General features: G+C 28.7%; 1 protein-coding gene across 1 annotated transcript in view; it reads right to left on the bottom strand.

Moving 5' to 3' along the window:
- Positions 1 to 796: 796 nt before the first annotated feature.
- Positions 797 to 14,176, bottom strand: part of LOC118185213 (vesicle-associated membrane protein-associated protein B-like) — a 40,105-nt gene continuing 26,725 nt past the window's right edge. The window contains exons 4-7 of the mRNA XM_035355037.2: positions 9,691 to 9,768; positions 9,537 to 9,611; positions 4,553 to 4,651; positions 797 to 1,969 (exon numbers count right to left, since the gene is read on the bottom strand). Of these exons, the coding sequence (XP_035210928.1) occupies positions 1,784 to 1,969; positions 4,553 to 4,651; positions 9,537 to 9,611; positions 9,691 to 9,768 (438 nt within the window). The 3' untranslated portion in view covers positions 797 to 1,783. The remainder of the gene's footprint in view (positions 1,970 to 4,552; positions 4,652 to 9,536; positions 9,612 to 9,690; positions 9,769 to 14,176) is intronic.

The following is a 14,176-nucleotide window of genomic DNA, read 5'->3' as shown; positions in this document are numbered from 1 at the left end:
TTTATTATGTCTCCTCTTTCTAAAAATAAAGTTCTAAAGTGGCACAAACTAAAGCACAGTGAACCAGCATTTTTTCCAAAGCACGCCTGTGCCTTTGTGTAATTAGAAGTATGTTTGGCTAGCAATTGGAAGGTCCTGAGTTTGAATTCCAGTGAAGGCACTGGATATTTTTCATGTTTAGTGCTCTGAAATGGACTTAATGACTCTAAGTATTGATTACATCAAAATTGAATACAGATATTTAATGATTAAAAATTTGGTTAAATCTTAATATTAAGATCTATAGCAGATAAAGACAATTTAAATAAAATAAATTTAAGCTTCATTAATTCACTAATGAAACTCAAACTGTGCAAATTTATTTGCACCATTTAATTTTATTGCTGAAAATTCATTAATAAAGGCTAAAAATTAAAAACCCGCGAGACCAGGAGATGTGTCAAAAAACTGGGAGAGTGGACAGCTATGAAATCTGTTTAAATTGTTAATATAATTAATAAAACAGAAGACTGCCCCCATATGTTCTGCCTTAAATGACTAAATGAGCAAGCAAATAAAATAGATTTGTAATCCCACATACTATGTATTAGGCTCTAAAATAATCATCTGGAAAACTATCTAAACAACATATTTCTTATATTTTCATATAATATTAATATTTTCTTTTGAAAGGTTCTCCTAATAACAATAGCTGAATACCACTTACACTAAAATATAATATTTTGATTGTGGCATGGAAAGAAATTAAATGAAAATGACTAACTGCTGAAATCTGCATTAAATAAAACTTCAACACTCAAAGAATACAGGTGCACTTTATTCAGATTATAAAGCAATTGGTTTCAGTTCACGGATTTTAATAACTCATTTGGAAAACAAACACCCACCCATATATACACAAAGTTCAAAAATTAAAATTAAAAACATGTATTTTTAGACACTGAGTTACACATCTTTACATTCAATGATACAACTGGAATGTTACCAAGTTACTAAAAAAAGAAAAGTAGTTTCTCTAGCTATTAAAAGAAAACTTACACAAAACAGCAAAACACTGACATACTCATGTGTAACATTTTCTCTATGTAAAACAAATACACATTCATATATGTTTTAAATAAACAATTACAAGTCTCTGATTTCAATGTTCAATATTTTTTCAACAGAAAAGAATATAAATATTCTGATGAACAGATTGGAATATGAAAAAAAAAAAAAAAAAAAAAAAAAAAAAAAAAAAAAAAAAAAAAAAAAAAAAATTAAGTATTTTAAAATGTATTTTATGGAAATAAAAAATTTTACATATTATATGTTATGCAATTTCCATAGCAATATCCATGCATAAAAGCTATTAATATTTAAACAGTGAGAAAGAAACTCATTTTCTCTACTATGCTTTTATAACTTGGAGAAAAACCATCTACGGAAAAACATACATTCAATATATTACCAAAACACAGTATCATATCTCTTCATGTAATTTGGAGTAAATTATTAATTTGTATAATATTTATTACCTCCAAAAAATAAAATATGTACTGCTTAATTTTTGACATATAAGCAAAATAATCCATTTCTGAATTTGCGTTCATCTTTCTTTTTTGTATAACATTATACGCTTAAAGAAACAGAAACAACACTGAAAAGTTAGATAAAATTATCACAAACGGTTAGATTGTATAAAATGAATAAAACACTAAGTAAGAAAGTTTTTGTGTTCATCTTTTGCTACATTTGACTCTCAATTTAATGAAGGTAGCCAGAATTTAAGTTATAAGAAAGTTCACAAAATAATTTTTCCTATATAAAGTCCAAAGAGAAAAAAGAAGAAGGCTAATGCTAATAGAGTATTAGAAATCATTGGTTGTTCCTTTTTAAATGGTGAGTGACGCATTTCTGATTCTGCTGGCTTCACAGAAGTCCCTCTGGTTCTTGTATCATGAGCCACCCTTGATCTTAAGCCTTCTTCCTGTTGGAGGAGAAAAAGTAAGATACTGGAATATACTAGTGCCTCTGCTATAAATCTGATTTAGAGCAAATTTGGCAATTAATATCATCTGGAAATTCTACAAGCAATTTCAAATCAGAAGAGAATTAAACAGAAACCTAAATTAATAATTAAGAGACAGTTATTTCCACCTAATGTAAATGGATGGCTAAAAAAACTCGCATAAAAATAGAAGCATAAGAAAAATATATTAAAAAAAATTGCTGCTCATTTAAAATAATTCTACATATATATGCAAAGTAGAATTTTACATTTTCTTAGTTGATGTTAACTTTCCAAAAAGCAGATTTATACACACGAAAATAATTGTAGAGGATATAACTTCTGAAGTGAAAAATACTTAAGACCTCTTTGACATCAACTCCTAATGTCTCCATAGAAGTTACATGCACCAACTGGTAAGTTTTCTGCTATAGTAACTAACTATAGTTAACTTTTATGCTTAACTACTAATATACAAGTTAACATTCAGAAGTAAAATTTAACACTATTAACTGGAACTTGTATTTTATAATTAAAATAAAAAATAAATAATAATTAAAAAAACTAAATTTTGATACTTCTTGTCAACTTACAATAGCTGCTTGTCAAAGTGTTAAGATGAAGATGGGATTACAATAATAAATTTCTCATTATCTTACGATAAAAACTGCTTACATATATACTAAGACTGAAACACGATTACAACAACAAAGTTTACACAAATTTACAACACATTCTGGCTGAAGCGGGAAAACTAACTTAATCAGCTATTAAAGCACCAGAGGTGATAAGTTGTTTTGTATTATTTTTTTAAGTTTCACAAATAGCACAGTCCCTGCCCAAAAAAGAATAAAACTGCCATTATTTTACTTAAATTTATTTATTTTTAAAATACAATTTACACCTTTTCAGAAATGCAATCATTTAAAATGGTGCATTGGTCTGCTACTCAAAGTGACCTTTGAGCCAAAACAATTGCTCACCCCTGTACTACATCATGCTTTTATGTCACTATATATTTAATAGAATTTGAATTTTTCAGGTATAAAAGCATACCAAGATATAAAGCTAAAATATGATGAATACAATAACACGAGAATGAATTATGATGAATAAAAAAATTTAATGAAGTCCATAAATGTACTAGTATTTGTATGTTCACCAGCACAAACATGATTTTGAAATGCAACCACTTCTTTTTGTTATAAAATATGCAGTTTTGTAGTCATAAATTTCTTATACAGTTTTCATTTGCTTCAAAGCAATAACAAAGGCCAGCTATTAAAAGCACCCTCTCCCCTCAAGCTTTTAACCTTTAAAAGACAGTTAAGTTTAAAAAGGTTTCACTTAAAAAAAAAAAAAGGGGGGGGGGCAATATGAATCTAATTAACCCTTCTTTTAAGCTGGAACTGTAAAGGGAACTACTGAAGACTTTTGAAAGCCTGTCCTTGATTGCTTTTGTTAATTTTCAGATAAGACACTAGGGAATATGAAGGAACTTTTTCTGCTGACTCATTCTTAAACTAGGGAAACCTATGAAGTAACTCTTTCATAGTGGAAGGATGGAATATTACTTTATATTGAAAATATGCCTTGGTAGCAAACATTTTCTAGGTATGCCTAACATCAGTAAATAGTCTAATCAGTTTTTGTTTGTTTTGAAAACCGAATCTAGTTTAGAATTACGGGTATTGATTAACAGTTTTAATTTATTTAAAACACGAAAATAATTTTTGAACGTTTGTTTCTTGCACAAATCGTCAATTCACATTATTTTTTTTTATAGAAATCGAGTACCAGTTTTAACTTAATACATAAATATTAACCAAATACCCATCATGTATTATGATATTAGCTTCTTTTTCACTTGAGTTAGCAAATATTTCATCATTCAAACTATATCTCCATCCATTTTTCTGTCCTGTCTTTTTGTGATAAAGCTTTCTTGCTTTCTCTTTTAATGAGCATGTTCTTTATAGTATTATCCTATAGCTAAAATTTTTTTGGATAATATTTTCATTGTACTTATTGCATTTTGCATCTTTCAGATGGCAGTATTAGTGCAGAATTCTAGACAGGAAGTGAATTATGCAAAACATACTGTAAGCTTTTGCCCCAAGCTAACATTCCTCTGTTGAGGGAAAATGCAAAATTTACGAAATGGTTGTGAGTAGTGTGAATTTAATCGCACAAGAGGCAGAAAAGGCCATTGAAAAATTGCTATCCTCAAAGCTTGAGGTGTTAAGAGGGCAGAACCTCTTTTGCCGATATTTCAGTCGGAGCATTTTTTTTGTTTTGTTTGAGACGTTGTAACTTGACCTATTTCGACCACTATCTTCAAAGCATTACTCATTCTGAGGAAAGATACATTTAATGCAAGTACTTTTCTTCCATTAATTTCATGGACTACTACAATAACTTGTATGAAAAAAAGAACCTTTTTCAGCATTCTTAAATCATGGAGTTCCTATGAGAATACTAAGGATAGAAGGTCAACAGATTTTCGCTCTTACAATCAAAAATTTGATACCAGAAATTAATATAAGCAAAGATACAATTTACCTTAAGAGATGAATTCTCTTGACGAAGATCAAATAATTCATGTTTAAGTTTTTTATTTTCTTCATACAATTTCTTTGATTCTGATTCAACTTCACTAGACTAAAAAAAAAAAAATATATATATATATATATATAATACAAATTAAACAATCAAAAATATGCAATAATACCCAATTATAACAAATTAGATTTAATGTTCCATGAATGCTACCTCAAAAATAATGAACAGTTTATATTCTTTTTATAAACTATTTTCCAAGCATCAAATGATATAGCACAACTTTTTATTTTTTATTTATCACATTTTAATCAGCAAGAATTAAAAAATACCCCTTTTTAAGCCCCAAATAAGTTAAAAAAAATTCTAGTCTTAAACAGAAGAGGAAAAGAATGTTTTAGCTCTTTTTCTTCACAACATAATTTCATTCCGATATAGAAAACAAGATATTTCTTCGTGTGAAAAGGATGCCAAAGGTTAGACATTTTCTCTTAAAAATACACTAGGTCTTCATGAAATATCAGTCTTATTTTTATGTCTAATAACCTTTATAGATTAATTTTGACAAATTAACACAAAATTTTAAAGCTCCATTAAATCAACAGGCAAGGAATATTATAATCCTCCCAAATTAAAATCTAATATATGGTGTTAAGGTGACATATTATTTACTGAGAGAAAAGAAAATAATTCAAAAATCATAACTTCAGGCAGTGATAGAAATAAAAAATGGGAAGACAGAAAGAATATTGCGACTGTTTTTACAAGGCAGATACTTTTCTTAATGAATAATCTGAAAAATTTTTTTGAAAGTTTCATATAACAGAAAACAAAAGAAAATTATTTCAAAATAAGGGATACATTCGGACTTTCTTTGGATACAGTTGTTATGCATCAATATAAATGGGACGTCATGCATAAATGTGCTGCACAGTAATGCAGTAATTGATCGTATGCATGTTTAGCAACATGAAATGACGTATAGTAGTGAATTTTTTAGTTGAAATTAAGCAGAGTACGGCAAGGGGATGATCTGTCCATGATGTGACTGCAAGATATACATAAAAGTAAGAGTGTTGATGTCAACTATGCATAAAAGTAAGAGTGTTGACGTCAGCTATACGTAAAAGTAAGCGAACATATGCTCATGTAATTTCTTGTTATGTATTAATATTTTTTTAAATGAGCAGTATTGGCTATTGAGGCAATGGTGCAGCACCAACTCACCCAATCGCTTGGAGTCTTGCAATACATGTATAGTTTATTCTAAGGAAATCATAATATTACTCACAACTACTCAGCAGTATTCCGTGATTTTTGAAAAAAGGTGAATGGTCTGCATTTCATTATTTAGCCAATCCTAGTAACCTTTAAGAAAATAACAAATGTGGAACATGTTGATGTTAACAGATGATCAAAGTAAGTGCTTATGATGATAAATAAATAAATAAATATGAAAATGTATAAGTGATGCAAAGGTTGATGGTATAGTTGCAACAGACATTTATTGGGCAAGTTACTACCATACCTTAGCACTAACTCAAGTTTTTGGTAGCAGTTAATAAAGAATTACAACAATCTATGATAACTCAATCTGTGAATATATATAATTCAAGCTAGTTTTTGGATTTAAACACACAAAATTTCAATTAAAAAATTATAACAGCAAAAATAATGAAAATTTTTTTATACACATTTTTTATACACATATATACATACAAACTTTTTAATAACAATGCATTGCACTTAAAACACATTTTTAATGAAGTGAATTTATTTTATTACTGTATTTTCTGCATGTATATCAGTCTTTGTTTTACCGTGAATATTAGTCATGAATCTCTATTTTTCACATGAATCTCTGTTTATTTTTCATTTTAGATAAATCCTTTTCTTTGGATATATATTCCACTGATTTTTTAAATTCATTTTACGTGTTTAACAAGTGTACAGTTTTTTTTTTTTCTTTTTTTTTGTCCACATGTTTTCAGATACTGAGTTTCATTTTAAATATATTTTATACCACGTTTATCTAAACTCTGTAAAATGAGCAAGCTCATTTATTCATCTTTCAATAAAGCAGATCATCGAAAATGGTGCCTGTAGAAGTCTTACCTTCATCAAAAATGCAAAACGTGGTAAAGAAAAACTGGCCAAGAGCATTTTAATAAATCCAAAATCTCAATTGTTTAATAATTTTTTTCAATTTTTATAATGTTATATTGTTTTAATAAACCAACTGCATATGCAGAATTACTACAGGAATTAAATTTAGTGAAAACTTTATTGCAGGGATTTTGATAAATAGTACATTTATATTTTCTTTCATTTAAGAGTATACAACACTTCAAAAATAATTTCACAAATATTTTGATGTGTTTTGACAAAAAAAAAAAAAAAAAAAAAAAAAAAAAAAAACTTTTCACTTCCTGAAAATATTTACCTCATATTTATTTTTTTTCTCTACTTTGCACTGGCATTATTTTTTATCAGACAATACCGTAATTCTTAAGGTATGGATATATTTGTATAGTTACTTATGTGTACACTCCAAATTTAATATAAAAATTGGAATAGATGAAATGTATACAAAATTGAAAAAGACATGGCATAATCTATAATTCATAGAATTCTTTAATCAAATCTCTTGATCCCAAGATATGCGAATTATCAGAATTCTACTTCACATTAAGTAATGGAATTATCATCATATGTTTCTTTCTTTCTTTTTTTTTTTTTTTAAATTTACAGATTAACATGCAGATCGAAACACAATTCTGTGATGTATTGGTGATATAAAAATTCTCCTAAGAAAAGTTTATGGATCGATTGAATGCAAAACTGAACTCCCGAGCCAGACAAAATTTCATTTTTTCATTTATATTTCTCGCCTACAGATGTTAAAAATAGCTTTCTATGGAAATATCTTCAAATCTTACCATAATCTTTCAAAACGGAGTTTATTTTTTTGTTTGTAAAACAAGTTCCTCTGACGAATACTTTAAGGAAAAACATTGAAGACCAGATACAGTGAATATGATAAGTGCATGACCACAGCAATTTGGTTTTATTTCAAACTTTTTTATTCTTATTACTGACCATCTGGATTGCAAATTAAAGACTATATGAAGTAAAAATGAAAATATTTAGTTAAAAAACAAAATTCAAGATAAATGTGAGGTACAGAAAGGTATGCAAGTTCTCCAAATTCTTAGAAAATTTAAAAAGATAAAAACCTAGTGCTTAAGATATTTTCAAAAATCAAAAGGATTTACTTTAAGAAGGAAAATTCATTCAATTTTGAAGAAGACAGTTTTATAATATCGAAATAACAGCTACAACTAATTATAAAAGCCACTCCTCAGATTACCTATTGAAGGTCAAATACTTCAACAACCTAACATTTGAGATTTTGGAATATAAAACAGAAATGCTTAAAAATCACAAACTTAAAGAATTCTAAGAGTTTTTTTTTTGGGGGGGAGGGGGTTTGAAGAGACAGTTTATCTTCAACTAGTATTAAGCAGTAAAAATTTCAGTAATGTTGATGGTAAAAACAAAATTACACAGAAAATGACAATGGATGAAAGAAATAATTGTTCAAATGAACTACCCTATAATTTTAAGAACAAACACAAAATACACATAATAATAAACTAAACATATTTTTTATTTTTTAAATTATAGAAACCACTCCTCAGATTACCTATTGAAGGTCAAATACTTCAAAAGCCTAAAGCTTGAGATTTTAGAATATAAAAAAAGAAATGCTTAAAAATCACAAACTTAAAGAATTCCAAGAGTTTTTTTTTTTTTTTTTTTTTTTCTTGTGGTTTTGAAAAGACAGTTTATCTTCAATTAGTATTAAGCAGTAAAAATTTCAGTAATGTTGATAATAAAAACAAATAAAATTACACAGAAAATGACAATGAATGAAAGAAATAATTTTTCAAATGAACTACCCTATATATATATATTTTTTTTTTTTCCCAATGGCAGACTGTGAACAATTACAAATGTAACCCAGTCCATTAATCTATACAAGGCTGGATGTGTTGGTCTCTTTATTATAGAGGCACCTAAAAGGTGAGCCACCATCGCCTTTCCTATGAAGTGATGGACAGTTACAATCATGCCTTCTCCGGGATTCAAACCCAGGCCCTTCGGCATTGCAGTCAGCTTCCCTGACCACCATACCGACCGGGCGGCACTACCCTATATTTTTAAGAACAAACATAAAATATGTATAATAATATACTAAACAGATTTTTTTTAAAGTTCTGATAGAATATAAGTATTTTCTTAATACAGTCTTCATTGGGCATCAATGGAAGAACATTTTCATTATCAATAAGACATGACTATTTTACAAATTTCAGTCAAAACATAAAGAAAAAATTTTTGGTCTCATAGGTGGCCCATGTATAGTGGCCAGAAAATCAATTACAAGCTTCCTACATATCCATGAATTAACAATTTTTAAGTTCTTTTAAAATAAAAAATAAAATTATTAAAACAAAATCCAAAAGTACAGTTTCAAATGTCTATTTTGAACTTGCATACCTTTCTGTACCTCACATTTATCTTGAATTTTGTTTTTTAACTAAATATTTTCCTTTTTACTTCATATAGTCTTTAATTTGCAATCCAGATGGTCAGTAATAAGAATAAAAAAGTTTGAAATAAAACCAAATTGCTGTGGTCATGCACTTATCATATTCACTGTATCTGGTCTTCAATGCTTTTCCTTAAAGTATTTGTCATAGGAACTTGTTTTACAAACAAAAAAATAAACTTTGTTTTGAAAGATTATGGTAAGATTTGAAGATATTGCAATGAAATGGCTCAACAGAAATGATGTTATGTAGCTACAAAGAAATAATATTTAATTTTTCATAACTGGATAATAATACATAAATAACTGTTCAGATTATTTTTGTATTATTTATGGATTATTATGTAAATTTTAACAAAAACTGAAACTTACCTTTACAGGTACTTCTTGAACATGATGAGTAGTCTTTTGTTCAACTTTTGGTTGTTCTGCTACTTCAGCAGATACCTAAGAAAAGTCTATTTATTAAAAATACGACACAATATTAATAATGTAAAAGATTAAACATAACCGTATAAAGAATTACTTGAGTAGAATCTGCAGGAATATCAAATACACATTTCAGTTTAGAATTCATTAAACCTTCTGGAGGAACATCCCGCCACTAAATGAGAAATAAAATAATCAATATATTGCCTGAAAACTTTTTTTTAAATGAACAATAAATCAAACTCTGAACATTTTCAAACATACATTTTAACAAAAAATTGCATTTCATAAAATTCACATGACAATGAATAATACAAAATTACAAAAACAGATCTTTTAGTTCTTAAAAGGTTCATTCATCAATAGCACAAATGTGATAATTCTTGAGGTACCTAAGCTATCTTTTCTCTGTCTATTTCTCTCTCAGCTACATTCTTCATAACCAACCATCCACATTGTGATGACACCTTTTACGATAAGGGATACAATGGAGATGAGGTTGATGCTCTTGCTTTATTTACCACTTAGTATTTTGAAGCAATGTTGCTAATTATGAGTTTGTCATGCATCAAAACAGTGTCCTTCAAAAGTAGGATCTTGACAGTTGATGGGTGAAGTACTGACTTTAACACACTGCTTCAAACAAACAGGTAGCACTATCAATACTGAATATTGTCTATCAACCGGTCTCTTGAACTATGCATCAGCAACTCGAAATAAGTGAATCTCCTTCCTCTGAATAAACTTCCAACAGCAAATGAACCACAGCATGGTATAAAACTCTTATTTTTCTTACAGAGATAACTTCTCCTGCGCAAACAGTCAATTTAATGAAAATCATGAGCTGACAGGACTTTTTTCATTAAACAAATGCACAAAATTTTCTTATGATGTGATCACTAAAGCAGATCTCATTTTGGTATCTAAGGAGACTGCAGCTAAACTGGAAGATTAAAATACATGGAACAATAAAAGAATAAAATTTCTGTAAAGAAGATCAGCTGTTTCTTACGAAGCCCAACCTTAAAATCATAAAGGTGGCCTATCGGCATTCCTGAGTCTGGCCTCATATGTTCTAAATGTCATGCATTACTTTTGATATCAGTAGTTAGTTAAATAAAAAATAATTTATGTTAAGTATTAAAAGCAGAATGGGAGCTTTATAAATATTCAATGATGAATAGCTAACATATAGACTCCACTGATAAGAAGTATACAAAACTAACCAAAAATCCACTTATGGCAGCAGCCATGAGAAGTCGTGACATCATACTGCGACTTTTTATGATTTCATTTTTGTTGTACATGACATATGGGGGAGGCTTACTCCTTTTATTTTAATCTCCTTGTTTATAAATGTATAATGCAAGTTAAAAGTCCTAACAAGTCGTTAGGTATTAAAGAAAGATGGATGGATGACCTTTGCACCCATCCTCTGAGGAATTTCCTTCAAAATTTTGATGGAACTGGACAAAATTGTTCTGCCCCTTATAAGCTGTCCAAGAGCAATGCCAATGACAAACACAATGTTGCACACCTAGCTGTGGTACACAGATGGCATCAATGGTAATGCTTTGGAGTAAAAGTAACATCAGTACAAGCACGTTGAACTTTTGTACTTATGTTACTGTAATGTGAGTAAGTGATAACAACAAACTTCAAAATAAAGGAAAACAGTCAATAGTACTGTCCATTTTAATACAAGTTATTCTTTATTCATACATTTCTAAATTATCCTTGGATTAAACACGATTTTGCATTAACCATTGATGCCATTTCTGGACTACTCTGGATAATCAAGAGTTGATTGTACCGTGAATATACTTTGCCGTGACTAAATACAGCTAACTTCAAGTAAAAAAGCATTCATCTAATTCAAATCTGATGCTAATCCATGACTTGAAATGACTGCATACTGATATAAATTTTTAGTCAGCAAACACTAGGATAACCAAAATCAATGGAGCGAGAAAAAAATAATTCAAATATAATGAAAACTCATATGCAAATATTGGTAATGATATAGTACGCTAGCTACTACTTTCAGTTATTTATTCATTTTTTAATGGCACTAATAATTTTTTTTTAAATTATCCCTCACACCCAAATTTTATTGCTTGTTCGAATAAGAAAGCTATTGATTTTTTTTTTTTAAATGAAGCTGGTGTGCATGGTTTTTGATGTTTCTATGTTTTGCATTGTTTCTAGACATATTTTTGATGCTGATTCCAGAAACATAAATATTTCCACCCCCATCATGTAAGTTTTTTTTAATTAAAATTTTTTTATTGCATGTTTTATATGGAAAAATGCATTTGCATTTAATAATCTTCTAACAGATGGCAGCATTTTATTTTGAATAGTTTAATCATGTGGCTCTTTTAAATTACCATTAGCCTTAAATTAATCATTTGCTAAGTTTCAAGTAGTTATTTTCAGTGTTTTTAACTAGTATTTTATGAAGTATGGCTTCCCATAAATGCGTGAATGATGCCGATATATAATGCTATATTTATAGAAACTATGCGCCAGTAAAATGAAAGAAAAATATCACAGAATTTGTTAAAAATGCATACACTGCATTATTTTGGAATTAAATCTGGCTATTAAGACAAGCCGCAGGCTCTGCATAAAGTATCTTGAATTGGTGTTGATGCTTTGCGCCGTTGGAGTAAAAGTAAGAAAAATTCAATGCCTTTTGAAAGAAGAAGTGAAGAAAGTACAATTGATTTTCTAATGGTGTGAAGAGAACAAAAGAATCATTATGATAATTGTTATTTTTGTGTGACAAATGTTACTGGTTACAATGCAAAAATTAAGGAGGTATTGTATATCCAAACCTACCTTCAGCAATAAGACCTATAGGTTATAATGCAAATCTTCCTATTCCTTATCTTCAAGCTAATATGGAAAATATAAGTGATATAGGAATTTATTCAGATTTGCGATTAATTGAAGAAAAGGAAGATCTGTACATACTTGAAACAATACCAATATTATTTAATCAAAGCAAGCTTAATGATTTAGTAAGAGAGCTAAACTTGGCAAAGAGAAATGTTGAACTTCTTGGTTCATGCTTTAATGCTAAAAATTTACTACTACCACAAACACACTTTTCATGGTTTAGAAATAGTGAAAAAAAATTGGTACCATATTTTTCAGCAGAAGATTCACTTGCATTTTGCAATGATGTAAATGAAATAATGAATTTCTTTGGTATTCTTCAAAAAGAAATTTGAAGGGAGTTTTACTTTATAATGGAAATCAATATGCATTGATTCCAGTGGCACACTCTGTCTATATGAAAACATTGCATTTTTATTAGACAAGATGAATTATAATAAACATCAATGGCTTTTATGTGATGATTTCAAGGTAACTGGAATGCTACTTGGACAACAATCTTGTTATGTTAAATTTTTATGTTTTCTATGTGACTGGGATAGTCGGGATAAAAAGAAGCACTGGGGGAAAAAAAAGATTGGCTTTCCTGAGTGCGTTTATCACCTGGTTTTAAAACTTTCTTCGCAAAAATCACTATTTGAATCCAAAAATATTTTGCTTCCTCCACTTTGCATTAAATTAGGTATTATGAAACAGTTTGTCAAAGCATTAAATAAAGAAAATGATAGTTTAAAGTACATTTGTGGTAAATTTCTTTCTATTTCTGATGCTAAACTTAAGGAGGGAATTTTTGTTGGACCTCAAATTCAAATTCCTTGTGTTAGATTTCAAATTTAAAGCAGCGATGAATGACTGTGAAAAAGAAGCATGATTGAGTTTTAAACAGGTGAATGAACATTTTTTAGAGAACAAGAAACATCCAGATTACAAAATTATTGTAGAAGAGGTGCTACAAAAATTAAGATTGCTCGGATGCAACATGAGTATTAAATTACATTTTTTACATGGAGGCACAGATTACTTTCCAAAGAATCTAGGAAAAGTCAGTGAAAAACAAGGTGAACAATTTCATCAGGATATGAAAAACATGGAAATATAGTACCAAGGAAAGGTGGAATAAAAAACACGATAACAGACTATTGCTGGATGCTGAAAAGAGATGTACCAAGTGAAGAAAGTACAAGCAGGCGAAAATCAATCAAAAGAAAATTCTTGCCTTGAAGATAATGCTTAGCTTTAACTCATTCAGCTAATTTTATAACATTCATTGTATAAGAGCAATATATGGAAGTATATTTTTATGTTCTTTCCATTTGATTATATACTTTATATAATATACTAAATCTATTAATATATTTATATACTTTATAAAACATTAAATATATTTTTGTTATTGTGCAATTTATTTATAACTTGTAAATAGAATCGTTTTCCTTTCTGTATTTCTAATTATTTGTATTGATTTCCATATTTAAAAATAGCATTTTAGTGGTGCCACCTAAATAAATAATTAACTAAAAGCGGTAGATCATATACATCATCATCCAAATATCTTTTGAACTAGTAAGAAAACTAAAATTTAGTACACAATGAATGAACAGCCAGAACTTCAGCACATCATAACTGAGCACTTTGAAGGTGTATAAATATGTAAAACCAATTTCAGAGGAAAAACTTCC

The sequence above is a fragment of the Stegodyphus dumicola genome, chromosome 5 (assembly GCF_044657685.1).
Source record: "Stegodyphus dumicola isolate Sdum_Otavi_A_Nest chromosome 5, ASM4465768v1".
In the NCBI taxonomy this organism is placed as follows: Eukaryota; Metazoa; Arthropoda; class Arachnida; order Araneae; family Eresidae; genus Stegodyphus; species Stegodyphus dumicola.
Note: the sequence above shows the minus strand (reverse complement) of the source record. Positions and strands in the feature narration are given on the sequence as shown.